The 25,576-nt window shown below is 40.0% G+C and overlaps 1 protein-coding gene across 5 annotated transcripts; it reads right to left on the reverse strand.

Annotated features, from left to right (window-relative positions):
* Window positions 1-2,583: 2,583 nt before the first annotated feature.
* Window positions 2,584-25,368, reverse strand: zgc:163022 (putative ferric-chelate reductase 1). Of its 5 annotated transcripts, none has more exons than XM_053637092.1 (16): window positions 25,270-25,368; window positions 16,287-16,467; window positions 13,831-13,964; window positions 13,625-13,722; window positions 13,265-13,340; window positions 12,298-12,522; window positions 11,675-11,776; window positions 11,448-11,592; window positions 8,824-8,937; window positions 5,542-5,657; window positions 5,169-5,255; window positions 4,351-4,442; window positions 4,206-4,264; window positions 3,908-4,045; window positions 3,395-3,414; window positions 2,584-3,295 (listed from the first exon to the last, which is right to left on the reverse strand). In XM_053637092.1, the coding sequence occupies exons 1-16, from the start codon at window positions 25,351-25,353 to the stop codon at window positions 3,206-3,208; spliced, it is 1,761 nt and encodes a 586-aa protein (XP_053493067.1). In that variant the 5' UTR covers window positions 25,354-25,368; the 3' UTR covers window positions 2,584-3,205. The 5 variants fall into 5 exon arrangements, with proteins under 5 accessions (XP_053493067.1, XP_053493092.1, XP_053493084.1 ...); XM_053637117.1 differs by lacking the exon at window positions 25,270-25,368 and adding an exon at window positions 24,671-25,250; XM_053637109.1 differs by lacking the exon at window positions 25,270-25,368 and adding an exon at window positions 23,497-24,594.
* Between the last annotated feature and the right edge of the window lie 208 nt (window positions 25,369-25,576).

A 25,576-nucleotide genomic window follows, 5' to 3' on the forward strand; every position in this document is an offset into this window, starting at 1 on the left:
TGTATTTGCATTGGGACAGGTGGCGTACAGTTACTGTGGTACATAGCAACAGTAATAACAGAAGAAGGCCATGTGAAATGCATTACTTACCTGTTGGTTTGTTGAAAATTCCAGATAATGGAATTAGGAGGGACTTATTCACCAGCCTCTCTCAGTGATAGACCATGGTTTATCTCATGGACTATGATGGTGGCTCTTATTTCATCAGTGAAAACAACTCCTCTGAACACCACCATACATTCTTACTCCTCTCACCCTACCTCTCCTTCTCCCTTGTGATGATCCAATCACTCCTCTCCCTGATCCAACTACTCTTCCAGGTCCATCTACTCCCCTCTCTTGTTCAAACATTGTTTTTTTTTTCTCTCTCTGCTCCTCTGTGTTCTTCTGTATCCACATTAAACAAAACCAATCCAAAGAGTCCCGTTTTTACTGTGTACAGGGGTGCTTGAAAGTTTGTGAACCCTTTAGAATGTTCTATATATCTGCATAAATATGACCTTAAACAGTATCAGACCTTCACACAAGTCCTAAAAGTAGATCAAGAGAACCCAATTAAACAAATGAGACAAACATATTATACTTTGTCATTTATTTATTGAGGAAAATGATCCAGTATTACATATGTGAAATTAGAGTCAGGTGTTTTCAGTCAGTGGGATGATGATCAGGTGTGAGTGAGTGAGCGTCCTGTTTTATTTAAAGAACCGGGATCTATCAGAGTCTGATCTGCACAACACATTTGTGGAAGTGTATCATGGCACGAACAAAGGAGATTTCTGAGGACCTCAGAAAAAGAGTTGTTGAAGCTCATGAGGCTGGAAAAGGTTATAAAACATCTCTAAAGAGTTTGGACTCCACCAATCCACAGTCAGACAGATTGTGTTCAAATGGATTGTGTGCAAATTGCCCACCTGCAGTTTACTAAAGATCATGTGGATAAGCGTGATTCCAGCATAAGAACCTTAGCCCATCTGTGAAACATGGTGGTGGTGGGCCTGTTTTGCTGCATCTGGGCTAGGACGAGGAAAAATAATGCATGAATTTGGTATAGGGTAGGCTTGTATGTAACGAAAATTTAAGCATTTTAAAAATATGTTAATTGACTGCATATTCTGTGAAAACAACATGAATTGTGTTAATGGTATGGTCCACAACAGAAAGATGTTTTGCTACTTGTCGTTAGAGTTGTGAAAATGTGACTAGAGATTGGACAAAAGGATGTTAGCAATTAAAAAAAAAAAAATTAAATTGTGTGCTAGAAATAAATGCTTGAAATAAGCAAAACGACCTGTGAATAGAATAAGACAAGCTTGAAATGAGTAAAAAATATGTAGAATAGGCTTTTTGCTTAGGAAAAATCTAATAGAGAGAAATATTAGTTGAATTTTCCTGTATTCACGATATTTTTACTTGCTAAGATATAAGTAAAATATCTTTGCCATGTGGATGCCAAAAAATGAATAAATCAGTTTTAAGCGTGTGATGTGATCAATGAATAAAAATGAAAAAAGTATCATTATAACTGAAGTTATAGCCACTGGGCCTTAGTCAGTTACTGTTGACGTAAACCATGATGGGACTTGATAATCAGTGAAGTATATTCGAGAGAACAGACACCTGATGATGCCTTCCTGCTAATTAGACACCTAACATCCTGTCCTGTAGCAAGAAAATATGAGTTTGTAACTGAAGAACTAATTTATGTCAAAAATTGTATTGTTTATCATATATTGTTTATCTTTGTTTGCCTTAGTCTTATTGCCATTTTAATTATTGTATGAAATAAAGTTTAGTATTCGTTCATTCATTTCTACCCTCCTAGTCCTGCATGATGAATCCCCACTAGATGGCAGTATATATATATATATATATATATATATATATATATATATATATATATATATATATATATATATATATAAAATAATGTCACACCTTATAATAACACACCATATAAAAGTGACATTACTTTAGCCCAAGTGTGTCACATGACCACAGAGGCCTCGTTATCTCTCAGTGTGATCCAGGGGTCAATATCAGGTCCTGACAAGTTTCCTGAATATATATTCTCTCTCTCTCTCTCTCTCTCTCTCTCTCTCTCTCTCTCTGCATTGCTATTAATGTAATACAGACTGTAGGAAGGGACAAAGGTCAGATTTTAAAAAGGGTTTAATATATTCTAATAATAATAATAATAATAATAATAACAACAATAATAATAATCAGGTTGACAGGATACATATAAAATAATTACATTGATAATATATGTGGATGTAGGAGTTGATAGCATATAGAAATACAGTAAACATCTCAAATATGTAGACCTCTAGTCCATAGAATACATAGCATTGTGGGCAAAAGTTTGTACACCCTTAAGACAAAATAAAGACAGAAATGTTATTTACAGCAACTACATATTTGTTTTGTTTGGGTTCACAGACGTGAACCGGTATATGTGTAAAAAATTATATGATTTTGAACATTTGCATCCTTTCTGAATATGATGAACATAAACATAAACATATTGTGATGGCAAATATTTTCATTAACGCACAGACTCTTTTTGCCCTGATCCTGATCTTCAGTCACTTCTTCAAAGAAGCGAGAACAGAGAGGCTGGTGAGGGAATGACAGTAAGTGAGAAAAGGAACTTCTAATACATAACGGTTAAGGCTCTGGGTTACTGGTCAGAAGGTCTGTGGTTGAAGCCCTAGCACCACCAAGCTGCCACTATTGGGCCCTTAACCCTCTCTGCTCCAGGGGGCGCTGTATCATGGCTGACCCTGCGCTCTGACCCCAACTTCCTGACATGCTGGGATAAGTGAAGAAAAGAATTTCACTGTGCTGTAATGTATATGTGACCAATAAAGGCTTCTACTTCTTCTTCTTCTTTATCACACCACCAGTGGAGTTAGTGATGTATGATGGAGTCTTGCTAGGGAAATTAAATCTGGCAAATAATTATGATTTTAAAAACAAAAGCATGTAACAGTTTCTGAATAAATTCCTGAAGTATCAGAATGAGTGCAATACAAATGAACATAGATTTGTTTAAGTGTGCTTATTATATGCCTGATTAATATATATATATATATATATATATATATATATATATATATATATATATATATCCATATCCTGAGTTGTTTTTTTGTTGTTTTTTTTTAAACCTGGTTGAGAATTGCGGACATTGTTTCCGTAATTACGCTTTTCCAATTCCGACAAGCAGAGCCACCAGGAATGCCAGGTTTCCCACGAAGAACAACAACAGCAGAAGCAGGCCTGTACCCACCTAATACATTAGAATAAAATAAAGCAAAAACATTTCATATGGAGTGAAAACCTCTTTAAAATATAGGTAGACAGAAGTAAAACAATTTCACACACTCACCCCATTAACATCCTCCATATCTGAGGGAGAAAAACACTGTTGATGAGCAATTCATTTATAAAGCAAAACACAATGTCCACAGCGTCGCCTTTTAAATGAATGAAAGCTTATAAACACTACATTTCGGTGGGAAACCCCTTTTTAACCATCGTGATCATTTTCTGAAGAAAGAAAAACAGAGAGTGAAAGAAATCACTCTAATCGGTCTAATCATTTCAGCCTCTGCTTTATTCACTTTCTCCATTTGGTTTCTCTTTACAACTGCCTAATTTTTCTACATAACCCTGAGTTAATTCATTTTCATTTTAATAAAATAAATAAATAATGTTAAATAAATGTAGAAAAATCCTAATTCATGTGATTACTATTTTATGGATACAGGGTTTTGCATGTTATATACAGGGTTATTTACACACTCGAGTTAAAGTAGTGAGAGACAAAATTACTGTTTACTAAGCTATAAAATAAAAACATTTACTGCACACTGACTTTAGGACTTTTGGGAGCTTTTACCTTTTTGGCTGTATTTGTGGTAAAAATCTTGGCAGAGGAAGAGAACTGCTTCCCAGGCCACGAATCCACCCATCAGCTTCGGCATCCACTGAGATTCTGAGCTATCGACCAGCAGCAGGCCGGTGAAGATCGCAGCCACTGACCATGAGATGGAGGACCATATTTACTTCAAGTTATATATATATATATATATATATATATATATATATATATATATATATATATATATATATATATATATATATCTCACATTTAGGTTAGTGTGGAGAAAAACTAAGAACGAAAAGAACATTCTCACCTGCTAACCCTTTAATGGCTAATGCATTTATAGCATGAGCCCAGTTAAAGATAAACCTCCTGCAGAGAAAAAATAACAGAGCGGCATGTCAGTTATGTTTCTTTCCTTCTTTCTTTCTCTCTCGCTCTCTCTCTCTCTCTCTCACCTCTCTTCCTGTGGTGAGCAGCGGAACATGGCACCGATTGGCTGAGCAAAGCTGAGGATCATCACCAAACAGCCCAGGACTGGATGAGCTCCCTAGACACACACACACATACACCCATTATTGTGTTATTAGTATAAACAAATTATTTAATATATTGTATATGTAATATATAGTGTGTAATACATTATGTGTAGTTTGTAATATATAGTGTGTAGTGTTTAATATACAGTGTGTAGTTTGTAATATATAGTGTGTAGTTTGTAATATACAGTGTGTAGTGTGTAATATATAGTGTATAATATATAGTGTGTAGCGTGTAGTGTATAATATATAGTGTGTAGTGTATAATATATAGTGTGTAGTGTATAATATATAGTGTGTAATGTAATATATAGTGTGTAGTGTATAATATAGTGTGTAGTGTAATATATAGAGTGTAGTGTATAATATATAGTGTGTAGTGTATAATATATAGTGTGTAATGTAATATATAGTGTGTAGTGTAATATATAGTGTAGTGTATAATATATAGTGTGTAGTGTATAATATATAGTGTGTAATGTACAATATATAGTGTGTAGTGTAATATATAGTGTAGTGTATAATATATAGTGTGTAATGTACAATATATAGTGTGTAGTGTAATATATAGTGTGTAGTGTATAATATATAGTGTGTAATGTACAATATATAGAGTGTCGTGTACAATATATAGTGTGTAGTGTAATATATAGTGTGTAGTGTATAATATATAGTGTGTAATGTACAATATATAGAGTGTAGTGTATAATATATAGTGTGTAGCGTGTAGTGTTTACCCCACTCCAGTCTTTTTCATATGAAAATATCAGGATAAAGGCAATGATGGTTGCCACAACTGAGAGAAACATCAGCGACACATGAGCCTGAGAAACACACACACCCACACACACACACACACACACAATTCAGCTTTCAGTTAAAGTACAGTAAGGACATGGCGTTTAGTATGTGAGTGTCAGATGAAGACCTTCTGACCAGTGAGAATGCGGAGCTGAGGTGGAATTACTGTTCACTGAGACTCACAGGATGAGCTCTCACTTCCTCTATCTCACCTCAATCTGTGTTCTGGTTCTTAGTGGCTCTGTGGCCTTTTTGTGGCTTGTAGCTGTAAATATTACAGAACTCTTGGACAGAAACCCAAAAACCTACCACAAACCAGAAGTCTTTCCCGCAGAACCTCTGTCCCGGAGCAGCTCTCTTTAGGAAGCGTGCAATGAGCATTCCCATACTGCCCGTGGTCATCCACGCAATCAGCATCAGACAGCCTGCAGCCCAAATAACATCACACACACACACACACACACACACCATCACACACACCATCACACACTCATTCACACTCACACTTCACTCTTTTATTTCCTTTCATTTTAACACAATCCACTTCTCTTTTATCTTATATAATTTTCAGGCTATCCTTTTTTCTTTTATTTTAGTAAAAACTTATCATTTTTTCCTTTTTTTAATTTTATTTTCATGTTTATTTTCTTCTCTTAATTTCTTTTTATTTTAAGACATTTTTATTTTTGTTTGTTGCTCTTATTTTGTGACTATCCACTGTTTTTTTTTGTTTTGTTTTTTGTTCTGACAATTTCTATTGTTAGGTCAAGCCACACACTCCATTTCCCAGACTGCACTGCAGCCTACAAACATGGCCACCATGGACTACAATTCTGGAGAGCAACCACTCTCACCTTCATTTTAATCACACATGCCTGTATCCAATTCTCAGCACTATCACAGCCACAGTTTAAATGCACTTTCAGTCCCCTCACACGTTGAGAAGTATACGCTCCATTCCTTGTGTTTGTGAGAGAGACTAAGCCAGTTTATCTCTCTGCTCATGGTTCTGTTACTGACCTCCTCTTGCCTTGTGATTTCTGTGATTGTCCTGCCTTTGATATCTTGTTTGTTCATCGCCAGATCATTTGCCCGTTTCTTGATTCAGATTTTTTCCTACATTTTGGATTTGTCTGCCTGGATCTTAATAAACATCTCTACCTGCATGTGCATCTGTCTGCCTGTTCCCTCATGTAATATTTATTTTATTGTTGTTATACTTGATTTATTTCGAGACTTTCCTTTCATTATTGGTTTCTATTTTTTTCTATTTTAATTTTTCTTTCAAGATATTTTCTCTAACTATTAGTCCTTTTTTTTTTTTTTTTAACAAATGATCACTTAGACCTGTTGAATGTGGCATTAATGTGAAGTGGACAATTCAATCAAATATCAGTTTCAGACACAAATCTATACATTAGTTTTTATATTAAAATGGTCTCGTGAGCACCAAGGACACACCCACCCATCCCAACAGAGCAGAGGCAAGAAGAGCAGAAGAGTGGTCACCAGAGGCAATTGCATGGCAAAGAGTGGATGCGGACCTTAGTGGAAGACTGGAGAAAACACTGCGAGGGGTGTGGAGGCTTGGTTCAACCTGTTTGGAGAAATTCCCTACTAGGAGTGTAAAGCGAGTTTTGGCAAAATTACCACCAACAAAACCACTGCATCAAGAAAAAAAAGGTAAGTGAGTGAGGGATCTAGCAACTGGTCCAACAGCTATAACGATTCCAAAATAATGGTAAATGGTCTGCACTTATATAGCACTTTTTTAACAGTTCCAAAGCACTTTACACTGTGTCTCATTCACCCTTTCACACACCAATGGTAGCAGAGTTGCCATGCAAGGTGCTAGCTTGCCATCATGAGAAACTTGGGGTTCAGTGTCTTGCCCAAGGACACTTTTGGCATGTGGAGTCACGTGGGCCAGGAATCAAACCGCCAACCCTACGAGTAGTGGACAACCCGCTTTACCACCTGATCCACAGCCACCCAAAGAACTGGGGGAAGGCAACACTGGGTGAGAAAGAAGGTTTCAAAGCACTGTTGAAGGATGTCAAGCAGAGGGCTGAGTGCACTCGAAGGTGCAGGAAGAGGAAGGAGAAGGAATAAGCCAACTTCTACAAGAATCCCTTCATGCCAGGCAGTTGTTGGAGAAAGCAGAGTGGGAAGCTAGAAATGACCAGGGAGGAGCTGGAAGAATATATCAGAATCCAGTACAGCAACCCAGCAATGAATGAGCCAGTAGGTTCGCTCATTCAGCCCTCCCCATGTCCCAGTTTAACATCTTGCCCCCCATGCTCAGCAAAGTCATCAGCTAAATGCCCAAATGGGATACCCTACAAACTCTATAAGAACTACCCTGCAGTGCTGAAGTTGTTGTGGACCCTCATGCAAGCTGCCTAGAAAAAGCAATGCATCCCATCAAAGTGGTGAAGAGCAGTGGTGGTATTCATCCCCAAGGAAAAGGACTCAAAAGTGATCAGCCTGTTCAGATGACCCTGCAGCTGACCTATGCCATATGGAACCAGTGGCACTGAGCATGCATGAACGATACCAGTGGCACTGAGCATGCATGAACGATACCAGTGGGGCTTGCTACTGGGGAGGCCTGTATGGTTTTGGTTGCATTAGGCATGGTGGCAAGGCTGGAGGAAGAGCTGTAATCCTATGGGCACCAGAGGAGGTGCGGCAAGCAGTAATGCCATAGCAGGTGAACATCTACCTGTGTAATCAATATGCAGAAAAATAAACACATCCTCCTCACCTGTTGAGGTTTGAACTAATTTCTCATGAGGGCTTTAATAAATGTATTTTTCATAAATGTAATTAAACTTGTGTCTTCTGAATGATTGAAATGTACGTGTCAAGATGCTTTACAAACACATGATAAAATACGTTACTAAGAAAGATAACATCGGTTTGTAAATGTTGAATCTGAATTCGTCTATCAACTTTTTCAGACCCTTTATTCAGCGGTCATTTTTAATTTCCTTTTCATTTAGAGACTTATCGCTTTTGTTCATTTATTTTTGAAAATTTTTACATTTCCATTTTTTTTTATCTGAAACTTGTATTTCCTTTTTTCTTTTTTATTTCTGTTTTTAGACATTCTTTTTTTTTTCTTTTTATATTGAAACTTTGTTCCTTTTTTATTTTAAGACTTCCTGTTTTATTTCTTTTCTGAAACATTCTTATGGTTAGGATGTTCACTTTATTAAATGTTTTGATGTTGAGACTTTTTTCTTTTAATATCTTTTTTTTCATTTTGAGACATTCTGTATTTATTCATTCATTCATTCATTCATTCATTCATTCATTTATTTATTTATTTGGGGGGGAGGTTGTATGTTGAGATTCTCCATCATTATTTTTTGTTTTATTTATTTTATCTTTTTTATTATTTATTTTTATTTCTTCCTTTTCATGTTTTATGCTTGTTTCCTTTTTAGGCTTTGCTTGCCTTTTTTATTTTGAGAGTGCATTACACACACACAGTGCATTAGTTATTATGATGAAATGATAAGTGTGTGTGTGTGTGTGTGCACTCTAATGGTTGCAGATGAAACAAAGAAATAAATCAACACTTACCGTGAGCTTTAATGATGGAAGGTAGCCCTGATGCAGTTCCCAGTGTCTGAGTTTTGGTGATGTCCACCTTAGCGCTGCTAATTAAGGGTGTGGTGGTGTGCATCGCGATCAAACCTGTCAGAACACATAATTCAAACTTTATCTACACTCAAGATCACACAGTTTACAAAAAAGTACTCTTGTTCACACACATTTATTTCCAGTACATTGTTACTCTGATATTGTTTTTTTTTTTTTATACAGCAGAGCATGTGTACAAGAACAAGAGCGAAAGCATCAAAGTGTCTTTGGAAGAGAAACTGATAAACAGTAAATAGACTAAGCACACATCATGCCTCTGTTATTATTCTGGATACGAATGAGTTTATTCTCAGGAGGGTTGGTGTGGTATTTATGAAATTCGGGTTAGTTTGTAAAATCATTTCTCTCCTGAGTTTCTGTAAATTTCTGTATAAGGAGACTCTTGACTGATCATATATATATATGAACTTTGACTGATCGGCTTCGACTTGTACAATAGTCTATGAGTTCCTGTGAGTTTACACAGATCCACAGTGATACACGGATCACGCTGTCAAGTTTAAGTTTAAACCACTAAATTAATCTTAGCTGTTCAATCAGGACAAAAGTAATGGCGCCCTATAACAGGAGGAGGAGTTTGTGTGTGTCTATCTTAGCTGATGTTAGCTGCAGTGGCTGAGCTGCTTTACTGGAAGATTTAGCGCACGCCGTGCTTATAGTGTGCTCTTTGACCATTTAGTTGTCATTTTGTTATTTTCAGCGCTCCGTGAGCTTGGCCTTTTATGAAGGCATAGCTAAATGCTGTGTGCCTTGTGAATAAAGATTGGCATTTATCAACATGCACAGGTGAGAATGAAGAAAATCAGTGAAACTTTTGTGAAGTTTTTTGTTCGGTTTGGCCACAAAAGCATTTGATAAAGGTTCACTGTTAGAGACAGAATAGAAATACACTATATGGCCAAAAGTATGTGGGCACCTGATCATCAAGCACACCATGTGTGCTTCCAACTTTCTGGCAACAGTTTGGGGAGGAACCACATATGAGTACAATGGTCAGGTGTCCACATACTTTTGGCCATGTAGTGTAACGCAACAGGATGAACAGTTTTGTTTGTGTGTTCTGTGTGATTTGAATAAAATCTCGAACAGCTTTTCTAGTTCAAGATCAAACTCGAAACACTTGGCTAAAATTGAGGATTCCATGAGTGTGTTCCTGTGTGTTTGTGTTTTCTGCCTACACTAAGACCCTGTGCTTTAAAGCTTAGCCCTAATGGTTTCATAAACACAATGCAGGTACAAAACGAAATAGTGTTTATTAGGATCATTTTAACTGCTGCATTCAGTAGCTGGTACATTCAGTACCTACATACAGTACATACAGTAGCTGGTTGGGGCGGCTGTGTCTGAGGTGGTAGAGTGAGTTGTCCACTACTCATAGGGTTGGAGGTTCGATTCCCGGCCCACGTGACTCCACATACCGAAGTGTCTTTGGGCAAGACACTGAACCCCAAGTTGCTCCCGATAGCAAGTTAGCGCCTTGCATGGCAGCTCTGCTACCACTGATGTGTGTGTGTGTGTGTGTGTGTGTGTGTGTGTGTGTGTGTGTGAATGGGTGAATCAGACACAGTGTAAAGCACTTTGGATAAAAGCGCTATATAAGTGCAGACTATTTACCATTTACATTCATTTGTGACCAGTCATCAATGCTTATAGCAACATGTATATGAATGTTCAGTCAAAGTCTCAGTGGAATTACACACACACACACACACACACACACACACATGCCTGCATGATCACAATGATAAACAATACTCTGATGTCTCGAAACTGTGTGAAATTATAATTATTATGGGATAAACACTGTGGCTGAGCTCAGACATGGGTTGTTGTTTTTTTCCCATACGAGTCTGCAGAAAATCTACACATAAACATGCGATAGTATTTCACTATCTCTGAGTTGTTGTAAGTCTATTTCTTATTGAATTTTATTGAATTCTAATTACAATCCATCAAAACACGTAACAACATCGAGTCCGTATAAATGAGATGTTTCAGAGGAGAAAAAAACGAATCATGTGAGATGTGTTTAAGTATGCCACAGAAATACAGGGTGTTTATGGAATTTGTATTTGATGTTAGATTTATAATGCAGACTGTTATTCAGAGTTTTATTTCTCCCTTAACATATCGCTTTCTTTTCTTTTCTTTTTTTCCTTTACACTGCTGGAAAAAAAAAAAAAAAACAATAGAAACCTTCATACTTGGTTTTAATGGAAATTGTGATGGTCCCTGTGGGTCTCTACTGGTAATTTATTGCCTTCTATTGGTGCCATGTTATGTCTAGTGGATACCATTAAGGACTATAATGGTAATGGTTTTAATGCTTAGTTGATGGTTTGTAATGGTATTTGTCATGGAAAATACACAAGAGGTAAATAAATAATTAAATAAATCCATGATTTTGTGATTTTTCTTAATGTCTATTTTTATTCAGTCTTTAAGTGTTTCAGTACAAACCCTTATTTTAAAATCTTATTCTGTTCTGAGGAAACTGGAACTGTGGTGTGTGCGTGTGTGTGTGTGTGTGTGTGTGTGTCTACCGTTGTTGGTGGCACCGTTGGCGATGAAGATGTAGTAGCTGTTGGAGGGTGTGGAGCTCCTCGTGGTGCTGATGGTGTTCCTGGATGTGAAGGAGCAGCTGATCACTCCATTATTCTCTGATGTACTAAGCACCGTCACATTCCCCTTTGACACACACGCACACATACACATATATACAGAAAAAATTTATGTATCAGTGTGTGTGTGTGTGTTTGTTGATATGTACCAGAGTGATGGTGGTTGGTGTTGTAGGTCCTGTTGAGAATGCGTGCTGTAACTGGATCACACCATTTTTGTCCTTCCCGCATATGTAGATGTCGTCATTACCCTGCGACACACACACACACACACACACACACACACACACACTCTCTCAGTGACTTTGTCATCATGGCAGAACTCATGTGAATGCAGTTAGGGGTCAATGCTAAGTATAATTACAGTGTAATTTTTATTAAAATTTTAATTATATATATATATATATATATATATATATATATATATATATATATATGTGTGTGTGTGTGTGTGTGTGTGTGTGTGTGTGTGTAATTTCTTGGTAATGTATCAACACTTCTGAGGTAAATGTTTATGCTCCAGATGTTTCTGTGTGATTTCCATGTCTGTGTCTTTACATTGTCTGTATTAAGAGTATATTAAGAGATATTGTTGAGCTCTAACCAACTTTACTCAGTCTGGGTTTGTTGATCTTTTGGTTAATTTTTTTTTTTTTTTTTTTTTTTTTTTTTTTTTAAACAGGGTATTTTATAATACTTTTATAAATACCAAAACATTATTGCATTATGTCTGAAATGTAAAATAATGTTCAGTTCAATGATAAATCCGTACCATCGATTTGTCGTCTGAGAAGCCGATGGAGACATAGCCGGCTGCACGGCCAGAGATCTCGAACGTGAACTCTGACCCTGAGGGCAAGGGCGTGGCAGACATGAAGTAGCAGTTAGAGTTGGTGGAAGGATCGCAGTCACTCGGCTGGCTTACACATGTCTTACTGCTCCCGCAGCCTGCGCTGGAGATGCTGGAGGAGGTGGAGTTGGTGTACCCAGCACCAGTCTTAAGGAAAACAATCCAAAACAGTTATAGATTTTCAGTTAACAATCATGTATGATCTGTCTGTATCTCTGTCTGTCTGTATCTCTGTCTGTCTGTATCTCTGTCTGTCTGTATCTCTGTCTCTGTGTAGACCATTATCTATCTCACAGCACATTAGTTTATCTATTATTTTGTTTACATATTTAACAATCTAACTGTATTTCGGCTGTCTGCCTATCCATATGCTTTCCTGACTGCCTATCTATGTCTCATTTTGTCTATTTCTGTCTGTCTGCCTCTGTCTCTCTTCTGTGTGTCTGTGTCTGATTCTGTCTATTTTTGTCTGTCAATGTCTGTCCTCCTGCCTGTTTTTTTTATTTAATTTAAATAAATCCAATTGTCTGTACAGCTTTTCTTAGATAGATAGATAGATAGATAGATAGACAGATAGATAGACAGATAGATAGACAGACAGATAGATAGATAGATAGGAACCTCTAGACGGAGGTTCCTAACTATAACCCTCCAACAGAAGGTTTGCTTTTCAGAGAAACAACTCTTGAGGAATCTTTGTTTCTAAGAGTGCATCTATCTCATCAATTTAGTGTTTGTTTCTATTTCTGTTTTTTTTTTTTTTAAAGAATAAATCCAAGCAAAGCAAAACAACTGTTAACTCTCCAAAGAACTCTTGAAGAACTCTTTATCTGAGTGTGTTCTCTTTGTACTGTAGATGGAGGACTTCTATATTGCCATAGACTCTCACCGCTGTGCCGGTGTAGGTGATCTGTGCGCTCTTCACTCCCACCCAAAAGGTGGCGTAATCACGGACAAATGTGGCTCTGAGAAAGAAACCATGTGCAGGTAATCACAGAATAGCTTAAGTCTTAGTAGACTTACTAGATTAAGTCTGTTTCTATTTACTGTTTGTTAAGAACACATTATACCACTGCGCTGGTAAAATCTGGATTGTGATTGGTCAGACGGTGTGGATTAATTTTCTATAACAGCAGGTTTTATTTCTTATGTATTTAACGATGAGACAAAGGCAGTGTTTAAATGACATCTATATGAATATAATGTTCAGACACTAGAAGGTAAACAGAAAGGTAAGCAGGGCTCTTACCTGAACTCGATGTTGTTGAGCTTGCCAGATGTTGGTGCCTTCCATTTACTCTGGAGTTGTGTTTTTCCAGCTTTTGATGTGTGAGAGACGGCGGAGTTCTGAAGGCCAACCCAAAAATAAATGGCTTGTTTGTCTTCTTCTCAACACTTATTTATGTGATTTAATAATTGTGTAGATTGTGAAATGACCTCTTGAAGGAAACTTACAGACAATCCAGAGCAGGTCAGGAGCTGAGAGGTAGAGCCTACCAAACTGAAGGAACCGATGACACTGGAACCTCCCACCAGCCTCGCCTGCAGCAAAAACCCAGTGAAAGACCCTGAGGTCGCACTCAGAGTCACTGTAAAGGCAGCCATAGTGGTTAGGTTGCATTTCTTGTCATAGAGGAATGTTCTGGCAGTGCAATGCAAACTGAATATCTAACTCCTCATGCAAAAGCTCTATTTCTACAGGATTCCTTTACATGTGGCGTCCCATCTGAATTGACATTTTGCCAAAAAAAAAAAATTATATCCTGTGGGAAAAGAGTATTTGTGTTTTTTTCTTCCCGGAAGTGTTGGAGGTTACTGAGCGCTGAGCACAGACTACAGACCCATTGTGGTCATGTGACCTACTCTTAATCAAGTTCAATTGACTACATGGTGAAGACATCTCCGTGATTTATAACAAGATCCCTTATCCCATGTGAAACAATCACAATTACAGACATCCTCCAGCATCGCTACAAGGGTTTAAAGAAAATACATATACATACAGCTGCATCTCAAAAAATCAGAATATTGTGGAAAAGTTCGTTTTTTCCGTAATTTAATTCAAAAAGTGTAACTTTCACATATTCTAGATTCATTACGCATAAAGTGAAATATTTCAAGCCTTTTTTTTTTTTTTAAATCTTGATAACTACGGTTTACAGCTATCTCAAAAACAAATACAGTATCTCAAAAATATTAGAATAAAGAATTTATAATACAGAAATGTCGACCTGAGAAGACTCTAATCAGATAATTAACTCAAAACACCTTTTTACAAAAAACACCACTGCTCAGTGTTCCAAAGTCCTCTTCTCAGATGAAGGTAAATGTTGCATTTCATTTGGAAATCAAGGTTCCAGAGTCTGGAGGAAGAGTGGAGAGGAGCAAAATCCGAGCTGCTTGAAGTCCAGTGTGAAGTTTCCACAGTCGGTGATGATTTGAGGTGTCATGTCATCTGCTGGTGTTGGTCCAGTGTGTTTTCTCAAGTCGAGAGTCGATGCAGCGTCTACCAGGAGATTTTAGAGCTCTTCATGCTTCATCTGCTGACGAGCTTTATGGAGATGCTGATTTCCTTTTCCAGCAGGACTCTGCACCTGCCACAGTGCCAAAACTTCTAGTAACTGGTTTATGACCATGGTGTTACTGTGCTCGATTGTCCAGCCGACCCGCCTGACCCGAACCCCATAGAGAATCTACGAGAGACACCAGACCCGACAATACAGACGAGCTGAAGACCGCTATCAAAGCAACCTGGGCTTCCAGAACACCTCAGCAGTGCCACAGGCTGATCGCCTCCATGCCACGCCGCACTGACGCAGTCATTCCTGTAAAAGGATTAAAGTCCCGACCGAGTATCAAGTGCAAAAATTAACACACCGTTCATAAGGTCGACATTTCTGTATTATAAATTCTTTATTCTAATATTCTGAGATACTGGATTTTTTATTTCCGTGAGCTGTAATCATCGAGATTAAAACAAAAAAAGGTTGCAAATATTTCATTTTATGTGTAATGAATCTAGAATATATGAAAGTTCCACTTTTTTTTATTAAATTATGGAAAAAAATGAACTTTTCCACAATATTCAAATTTTTTGAGCACTTGCATATCAAATGCCACCTTCAGACTTTAGGCCACGCCCCCCTACCTGAGTTTATATTGGTGCACAGTGACCATGCTCTGCTCCTTATTTTGGATATTGCCTTGATATTGATGTTTGCTAATCTCCTGACCCTTTGCTGGTTTTCTGGACCATGTTTGTTTGGCATTGTTTTGGATTTTTGCCAGCCTCATTAATAAAACTTCTAACTGTGTTTGCATCCGCCTTTGCCTCCCTCCTCTGACTGTGTCCTAAAGGAATATGAATACAGATAGAAACAGAAGATGGACTATTCCTGTTTGGTTTTGTTTTTAGATTACAACTCAAATGTGAACAACTATAATCTGAAGTAAATCTGATAAAGCATTATTAGATATTATCTTATATTAGCCTAGTGTTGTCAATAACACAGTGTTTCTGGATTTGGGAGAGACACTGTTGTTTTGAAGCATGATTAGCTTGCTTACTCAGATTAGACAGTAGGTGAATCAGATGTGTAGTGACGTGTTGTTCGTTTAGGGTGTGTATCACATTAAGAGGTGTCGTCCCTGGTGTGTTCCATTGCTCGTTAACTCTGAATAATTTGTTTTATTGTGGATTAGATGAATCCAGCAGGGACCTGAACAAACATCAGACCGCACGTGCTGTAGGGTTGGTCAGAGGAGCCATTCAAAACAATTGTTTGGATTCATTTGTCACGTTACTGTCTAATACCTCATTTGCAAACAATTGAGAAAATCTCAATTCAAATGTAGGACTTGCTAGTGTGAATGTAGGGCAAGCCAGGTTCTTCTAAAGCATCGTGTCTTACCCGTGATGGTGTCTCCTTCTTTATAGCTGGTGCTGCTAGCTGTAACAGAGTACGGTGCTGTACTGGTCTGAGCATTGTTTCCGTGAGAAGGAAGCATGTTATCACAGCTGGATGTAACCAATCCACTGGGGTAACTTTCACACACCCATACACACCCCAGGAGCACAAGATACAACCACATCTACATAAACAGGAAGAGATAAACAACATGATCAGGATAAAACAACAGCTTGTAATAACTGGCAAAGGGATGGGGTTTTGACTAATTCTGCCGAACTCAAACTTTTGACGGGTTAGCCGTTCCTTCTGTATGCTTATGTGATTATTATATAAAAATCTTAAGGGTTTTGATAATAATGTTATTCCTAGGTTTGAATGTTTATTCCAGTTCACTACCTACCTCATTTTAGTCACAGATTGCTACCTTAAATTGTAATAAAATTATTTCTGTGTTTTCTAACCCTTAATAATAGGGGTTCCCTTTCAAAGGGAACTTCGCCGTTGCATTTAGCATAACAGTAAGGGAACGCCTTGTGCGCGTGACCGGTATCTGAAGCTTGTGTAAAATCATGCCTCTACTTATAGGCCTGCCATGATCAGGTGACGTGGTAATTAAGCGCGTCGCATGATATATATATATATATATATATATATATATATATATATATATATGGCACCTGTGAACCACGCCGCCAGCCTTATTATCTTCAGCGACACTGCATGTCTGTTGTTTGTGTGACAAAAAAACGCTTCATTTCTACTCGATATTTTCTCAGAATCTCTGAACTTTTCTGTCTCTTTTATTTTGAGGAAAAGAGAGGTAAGTAATGAGCGAGAAAGAATTCAAGCAGTGTGTTACGGCTTGCTCCCGTTTTATCACGGGGAAAAGTGCACACTTTCTGGGTGAAGTGTTAGCGGTGTAGTATGCGATGGCGGCCTCGAGAGGCTGCGCATGGTAACGCCTACATTAAGCAGCGCGGCTCGCGTCTCGCGCTCTTCAAGAAAAAAACGGAAGCCGAAGCGAGTTGGGTTTCAGAGCCTCGCGGATCTGGGCCGGCCGCTTCCGAGGCAGCCAGCCGTCTCAGGTTCGGGGGATCTCTTATAGATCCAGAAGAGGAGCCGGAGATGAGCGCTGCTCTATCTCTTGCTCTGTCTTCCGGGTTCGGCTCTCCGCTGGATTTTGGAGCTCGCGTCGCGACTCCTCCTTCCGCTATGGAAAGCCAAAAGGGTAATAATTCCTCTCTGACTCCGAGGAGTTAGATGGATGTGTTAAAAACTGAGAGCAGCATATAAAGAGCTGCTTGAAGTGATTAACCAGTGAAAGTAAATCCCTCACACTGCAGAAACTCCCCTGTCTTCCAAAAGTTTATTACAAAATCTCAGGCTTCTGGGGGGAAAACCACACATAAGCCATATTCATAACCCCACGATGTTGGATTATTCGGCCATTGTGGGAATGAACGGCATGGCTATTCAGCTATGCTCAAGGTGGAGGAGGCGCTTGCGAGCTACTTCTCTCCACCGACAGCAGACAATTACGGGGGCCGGATTGCATCCAAACCATGTAAGGCCAACGTGGCATTGGTGGGCAAGCCTATCCAGTAGTAGTCTTGCTTGTGGGTCACTGCAGACAATGACAGGGTTGCAGGCCTACCAAGCAGACCTGCTGAGTGAGCTTGACATATGGTGGCATTCAAAAAAAAAAAAAAAAAAGTCAGTTCCTTCTCTGTTGTCTCGAGCTCACCCGGGCATCCATGAGTGGAGCCTGGGCCAGCACTAGTGTGAGGGAGACCCAGAAGGTGAGTATGGCAGCCCACCAACCCATGCAGGCAGCCAGGGGAATCGGGTGGCCACAGTCACGGTCTGCTACTAGGCCTGATCTGAGAATGGTCATAAAGGCCAAGACCTCAAAGAAGAGTGGTCCTGAGGGGCCGTGGAGGGATGTATCTGGGGACATGAGGTTGTTAGGGCAGGTAGCCCCCAGTGCTACTGTAGGGCCTCCCCTAGCCAAGTCGGTCCCCAAGTTTTCAGTGTTCTCTGGTCAGCGAGCTGTCACAGGGCAACGAAAATCTGATGCTTCCCTCCAATAGAATGTGGAATCGTTAACGTCACTAAAAGACCATCGGGCAGCGTGCAACTACTGCCAAATGTGTCTCCATGGGTTCTGTCTACCGTAGACAGGGTTACCGGGTCCAGTTATAGCTCAACCCCCCCCCCGTTCACAGGTGTGCTCACCACAGCAGTCAGCACAGACCAGAGCCCGACGTTAGCGCAGGAAGTAAGCCCCCTTTTGGACAGTGGGGCCATAGAACGTGTACCCCGTCCCCTAGGGAGGGAGGTTTACAGCCATTATTTCCTGTTCCGCAAAAAAGTGTGAGTATGCGGCCAATTTTAGATCTGCGTCATCTGAACCGTACTCTTCGGACATACAGGTTCAGAGGCTGATGCTCAAACTTATCATGCCACAGATTCCGTTCGAGAACTGGTTTGTGGCGATAAATCTAAAAGGTGCATATTTCCACATAGGAATATTGCTAGCTTTATCCCCTCGCACCTTCACAAAGTGCATGGATGTCACTCTGGCTCCATTGGGACTCCAGGGTATCTGTGTACCAAGCTACCTGGACAACTGGTTAATTCTATCACGATCCAGGGAGCTGGCGGTTCAACATCGAGATGTTATTCTCGCCCACATGAAGAGCTTGGGGCTTAGGTTGAATCTCAGAAAAGTATGCTTTCCCCGGTGCAGTAGACAACTTTTCTAGGGGTTATAGGATTCTACTACGATGAGGGCGTTTCTATCCCCAACATGCGTAGTGTCAATCCTATCAACACTGAGCAAGACAAAGCTGGATCTTGGGAGACTTTGGGGTGGAGTCCACGCATGTCGCCGAGGTCACATCTGTATGCTGCTCCCCCCATCGCTCTGCTCCCACACGCTCTAGCGAGAGTTCGCCAAGACAGTCTGCTAGTAGCATCTTTTGGCCAGCTCGAACATGGTTCTGAGGAATAATATCCCTGCGAGATGGCACTCCTTGGGAGATTCCTGTCCGCAGGGATCCACTGTAGACCCAGTAAACTGCGCAATAGCTACAGTCCTGGGGCTCCTACAAGAACATTTCTCAGCGGGGTGGGCTCCTTCTACAATCAGGGTTACGTGGCCGCCATTTCGGCCAGCCATGCCCCTGTTGAGGGAGCCTCTGTGGGGCAACATCCTCTAACTTCGAGGTTCATGCGTGGCGTCAGATGGCTGAGGCCCATCTGCAGGCCGTGCATACCTTCCTGGGACCTTCTGTGGTCCTGGAAGGTCTGTTGGGTGCCCCATTCGAGCCCCTAGAGTGGATCCCATCCACAAGGAAATTGTATGCGCTCAAGTGGCGGCTTTTGTCTTGTGGTGTGAGGAACGTCAGCTAGACCCAGTGAACTGCGCAATAGCTACAGTCCTGGAGTTCTTACAAGAACGTTTCTCAGCAGGGTGGCTCCTTCTACAATCAGGGTTACGTGGCCGCCGTTTCGGCCAGCCATGCCCCTGTCGATGGAGCCTCTGTGGGGCAACATTCTCTAACTTCGAGGTTCATGCGTTGTGTCAGACGGCTGAGGCCCATCTACAGGCCATGCATTCCTTCCTGGGCCTTGCTGTGGTCTTGGAAGGTCTGTCAGGGGCCCCATTTGAGCCCTTAGAGTCAGCCTCTGAGAAGCTTCTGACTCTAAAGTTAGCTCTTTTACTGGCCCTGACATCTCTCAAGCGAGTGGGAGGTCTACAAGCTCTCTCTGTTGCCCTTTCCTGCCTTGACTTTACCCCTGGATTAGCCGAGGCCTTCCTGTATCCTAGGCCGGATTATATTCCTAAAGTGCCTACATCGGCTGCCCACCCTGTGGTGTTGCAGGCTTTCTGCCCTCCTCTGTTCCTCACACCGGAACAAGAGAGGATGCACCTGCTGTGTCCAGTAAGGGCTCTCTGTACTTACGTCCACCGCTCCGGCCAGTGGCGTAAGTCGGAGCAGCTACTGGTCTGCTTTGGCAGCAACAGGAAAAGTGATGCTGTGTCAAAGCAGCGCATCTCTATTTGGATAGTGGAAGCAATCTCTAGGGATTACGACACGCGCTCTAGCCACACCTCTGGGCATAAGAGCTCATTCCACTAGGGCGGTCGCCTCCTCGAAGGCTTTGTCCAAAGGGGTATCCTTGCAGGATGTGTGTGCGGCTGTAGGGTGGTCTACGCCACACACAGTCCTTCGTTATTACAGCCTGGATATTCATTCCACCCCGGGCCCAAGTGTCTTGCAGTGACCCTCGGGCTTCGGTATTTTTGAACAGGCCGTACCCTCCGTACGACGGAGTGGGTATTCCCGTTCCCATACTGTTATGCTAAATGCAACGTCGAAGTTCCCTTTGAAAGGGAACGTCGGTGTTACGCATGTAACCCTGTTCCCTGAGAAGGGAACGAGACATTGCATAGCACTGTCATACCAGGGCAGGCCTGTGAATTACGTCTTCGCTTCAGATAATAGAGGCTGGCGGTGTGGTTCACAGGTGCCATATATATATCATGCAACGCGCTTAATTACCACGTCACCTGATCATGGCAGGCCTATAAGTAGAGGCATGATTTTACACAAGCTTCAGATACCGGTCACGCGCACAAGGCGTTCCCTTACTGTTATGCTAAATGCAACGTCTCGTTCCCTTCTCAGGGAACAGGGTTACATGCGTAACCCCAACGTTTTTCTTAAACAATAAAAAAAACTGCATGCAACGTCTTCTTATTACGTAGGAGTTTAGCAGAAAATGCAGAGAATAAATGTTTGAACTTTGGCGAATTCTGACATGTTGCGTAAGCCAGTAGTGAAGCAGCTTTACATGTAGCTGGGCTGGGTGTTATAGCAGCACGTCAGTCAAAACCTGTGTGTGTGTGTGTGTCATATATATATATATATATATAATATGTGTGTATTTTTTTAACCAGCTCTATCACTCTGCCCCTGGAAACATATGGTTATAATTCTTTGGGCGGCTGTGGCTCAGGTGGTAGAGCGGGGTGTCCACGAATCGTAGGGTTGGCAGTTCAATTCCCGGCACACGTGACTCCACATGCCGAAGTGTCCTTGGGCAAGACACTGAACCCCAAGTTGCTCCCGATGGCAAGCTAGTGCCTTGCATGGCAGCTCTGCTACCATTGGTGTGTGAGTGTGTGTGTGTGAATGGGTGAATGAGACACAGTGTAAAGTGCTTTGGATAAAAGCGCTATATAAGTGCAGACCATTTACCTTAACGAGCTCTGTAGAGCCAAAAGTCAAACATTAAAAAGAGGCACAGCTTATTTTTTTAGGGGAGGTGGAGGAATATTTTCAAGTGTACACATACATTTGAGGTCTACTGACCGTGTGTGAGCAGATCTGGCCCACACCGAACAGCAGTACTTCACCACGCTAAAGCGCTAATGCTAAAGTTCATACAGTCGAAGTGGCTGCACTTTTTGTAAGATGTGATTTTCATATTAAAGTGCAGTTGAGTGTGACTCAGAGGTAGACACTATTAGGGTTGTACTTTAGTTTTTTTATTATTTCTAGTGTGACATCTAGCTTGCGGGGTGAAATGTACACGATACTTGGTTCAATGGCTTGGTTTCAGCATCCCCTACTCATCAAGCATGGGATGAACAAATAGACCAGATCCTTTTACCTTTTGCCATTAAGACTCATTTTACCACATGACAAAAAATGGAGTTTGTTCCTGTTTTGGGCGTGTCTGTTTTCAGCATTGAATTTATCTGTGGTGTCCCACTCCACTGTAGTGGTTAATGGCTCATATGACAGTCAGGGCATTAAAACTGTGCAGATTTTCATAAGTATTTCCTTACCTAGCCTACTGGGTTTACATTTTATTTTGTGGCAGTTGTATAAAGTGCTTTACCTTCAAAAAAGCTTTTAGTGCTGTTTGTATTATCTCTGTACCAGTGTCATTGTGGAGAGGTGTGAATTGTTTGCCCAGCAGGGGGGCTCACACCCCTCCCCTTCCCCATCACCCTTCTCACTGGCAACTAAACACACGAGTCACGATACTCTACACACAGAAACCCAACAGCGTCCTGACTCATCTTATAACAGACTTGCAGCGATAAAATAATTCATTTGTTTATACTGATTTCAAAAGTCTGCTCAAAAGAGTTAAGTTTAGTCAAGGGACAACAGCATTTATAAAATCATGATTAAACCCCAGGAATTAAAGCATTCACTCATTTTCATTGTTGAATGTTTGGATGAGCAAAAAATTGTGAAAAAAATTGCGAGCTTCTACTGGCAAATAAATGACACATTTTCCTGTGGGTCCCATCCTTCTGTCCAATCTAAATCCACCGCTAATCCTCTTCAGACATGACCTCACTCTCTCTCACCTTCCTACTGAACGCACTTGTTTTCTGTCAGCCCTTATTTACAACCACATATTTATACCTGTTCCTTCACCACATATCACTGAGAGCTTTTTACATTCCAGTTATTATTTAAAAATCTAAAATGTCTGACAAAAAAGAATAGATACCTATGTTTACCTGTATTTTTTTTTTAACGCTGTAAGAAATAATACAGAAATAAATTTACCTGGAATGTTTTTTTAACCATCCTAAAATACCTGTTAAAAACAACAAACACACCTATGTTGTCTGGAAAAATATTAAAGAGATAACTAAAAAATTCACCTGTAGTTGATTAAAAATAAAAACTAAAGAAAACTAAAATGACTGTCAAACAAATAAGAGTCATAAATTTACCTGTAGTTAAAAACTTTTAATAATGTCAGCTATAATAGAGAGCTACATTTACATAAATTCATTTGTAATAAATAAATACATATTAAAAAATTGCTTGAAAATGCTAAAGGTATAAATGTTCCTGTAGTTATTTTTCAACTGAAAAAGCCCGGAAAAAATGTAGACCTAAATTTAATGTTTTCTTTTTCCTATAATATAGAAAAATAATATAGAAACCAAATTTCCTTTGTAGTTCTTTGTAAAATGTATCCAAAATGACTGTTGAACAAATACTAAAAACACCTAAATATACCTGGAGTTGTTGTTGTTGTTGTTTTTAAACAGCTAGACTTAAATTTATCTGTAGTTACTTAACAAAATACAAATAAAATAAAATAGCTGTTAAAAATAAAAGTACCTGTAATTAAAAGCATCTGTACCTGTAATTAAAAGCACCTGTACCTGTAATTAAAAGCACATGTACCTGTAATTACACAGATACTAGTCCAGGCTCTTGTTATCTCTAAACTGGACTACTGCAACTCACTGCTTTCAGGCCTCCCAGCCAGCTCCATCAAACCCCTTGAGATGATTCAGAATGCTGCAGCGCGCCTCATCTTCAACCAGCCCAAGAGAACCCACGTCACACCCCTCTTCATTTCCTCCACTGGCTTCCTGTAGCCGCCCGCATCAAGTTCAAGGCCTTGATGCTCACCTACAAGACCTTGTCAGGAACAGCGCCCCCTACCTCAACTCCCTCCTGAAGGCCTACGTTCCCTCTCGCCATCTGCGATCAGTTAGCGACCGACGTTCAGTAGTTCCCACTCAGCGTGGCTCAAGGTCCCTTTCCAGAACCTACACACTAACTGTTCCTCAATGGTGGAATGAACTTCCAACCTCAATCCGGACCACAGAATCTCTCACCATCTTCAAAAAACAGCTAAAGACCCACCTCTTCCGTGAACACCTAACCAACTCATATAAATAAATAAAAAATAAAATAAATAAATGAAATTGCACTTACACCTCTACTCTGTGCACTTTGCTTCTTCTGGAACTCAATTAATGGATCTTGTATGGTAGCACTACTTGTATTGTTCTCTGCTTGATATATCACTTTGCTTGTATTTTTTCTCATTTGTAAGTCGCTTTGGATAAAAGCGTCTGCTAAGTGAATAAATGTAAATGTAATTAAAAGCACCTGTACCTGTGAGACATTTGTGCAAATATAACAGAGACAAAATTTTACGTAGAGATATTTTTAAAAATCTAAATCTAAAATCTATAATATGGCCACTTCATTCTCTACATGTTCTTGCCTGTGTCTTATCACACTCAGTCACCAACAAGGCGCCGAGAGTCCGGTGACCCAGAACTTTTTGTTGGTGGTGGTATTAAGCAGGAGCTGAGTTTTGGAATAAACTTCAATTCTGATTTGATTCTTTTTATAAAACAACCAATTAATCAACAAAACATTTAGTGATGCACTTGCAATTAATCATGACCATCACTAGTAGGGAAGTAAAGAAGAGGACATCAGTACTACCAATTTTTTTACTGTGTGTGTATGAGAGAGAGAGAGAGAGAGAGAGAGAGAGAGAGAGAGTGACACACATAACACTACTTCACATAAAACCTTTTAAATGATGTTCAGGGCGACTGTAGCTCAGGTGGTAGAGTGAGTTCGATTCCCGCCCACATGCCTCCACATGCTTGGACAAGACACTGAACCCCAAGTTTCTCCTGATGGCAGGTCAGCGCCTTGCAGGTGTGTGAGTGTGTAAATGAGAAACAGTGTAAAGTGCTCTGTAGGCTCTGACAGTGCTGTAGTTAGAACCATCAGAAAACAATTCTAAAATTCTATAAATAAGTTAGAAATGTTCTTGTTCTCATCTGAAAGGCATGAAATGCTGTTTACGTTTGTTTGGTCGGTTGGTTGGTTTTAAGTAGAGTGATGATTAAGTGGGAAAAAGTATATTTTTTTTTTAAACAGGAAGGAAATAATAAATACATTGCATTAGTTTGTTAATGTCTGCAGATGAGAATAAGGGAACTTTGAAAAGAAGAAGAAGAAGTTAAAACATCCTACCACACAATGCCAGAAAAACACCTAACTAGCAACAATACGGGCTGTAAACTCTACAGAGCATACAGATCACTGAATGCATTATGCAAAGCACTATGCATATCCTCTTAAAACTGTCAGTGAATGTGTAGAAACGGACGTAGACTCACCCTGGCTGCGATGCAAGTGTAGCTTTGAGGAGAAGTGTATAGGGTTACAGCTGCCAGCGACTGAGACACAAACTGACTACACATTCATGTGGGAATGTTCTGCAGTGGGCGGAGCCGCACCTGGCCAGGTGACATACAGTGGGGAATTTTACTGTACAAGCTGCAAAAATGTCACGAGGTTAAAAACAAAAACAGAATGGGTTTTATATAGACTCGAATGAAATGTTTATATCAACGTACATCAACAAACCAAGAATTCTCTTTTCTTTGCAAAGAAAATCATTTTAATTGTTTTGATGTGTAATGC

This window comes from Ictalurus furcatus, chromosome 1 (assembly GCF_023375685.1).
Source record: "Ictalurus furcatus strain D&B chromosome 1, Billie_1.0, whole genome shotgun sequence".
Taxonomy (NCBI): Eukaryota; Metazoa; Chordata; class Actinopteri; order Siluriformes; family Ictaluridae; genus Ictalurus; species Ictalurus furcatus.

Bases quoted from the DNA above. Each gene is read 5' to 3' on its own strand.
- zgc:163022 (XM_053637092.1), bottom strand. From the start codon at position 25,353: ATGTGTAGTCAGTTTGTGTCTCAGTCGCTGGCAGCTGTAACCCTATAC. The intron at 12,523-13,264 runs GTGAGAGTCTAT...GTTTTCCTTAAG, and splicing joins TCACCTACACCGGCACAGCG to ACTGGTGCTGGGTACACCAA. The intron at 4,046-4,205 runs GTGAGAATGTTC...TCTCATGGTCAG, and splicing joins AGCCATTAAAGGGTTAGCAG to TGGCTGCGATCTTCACCGGC.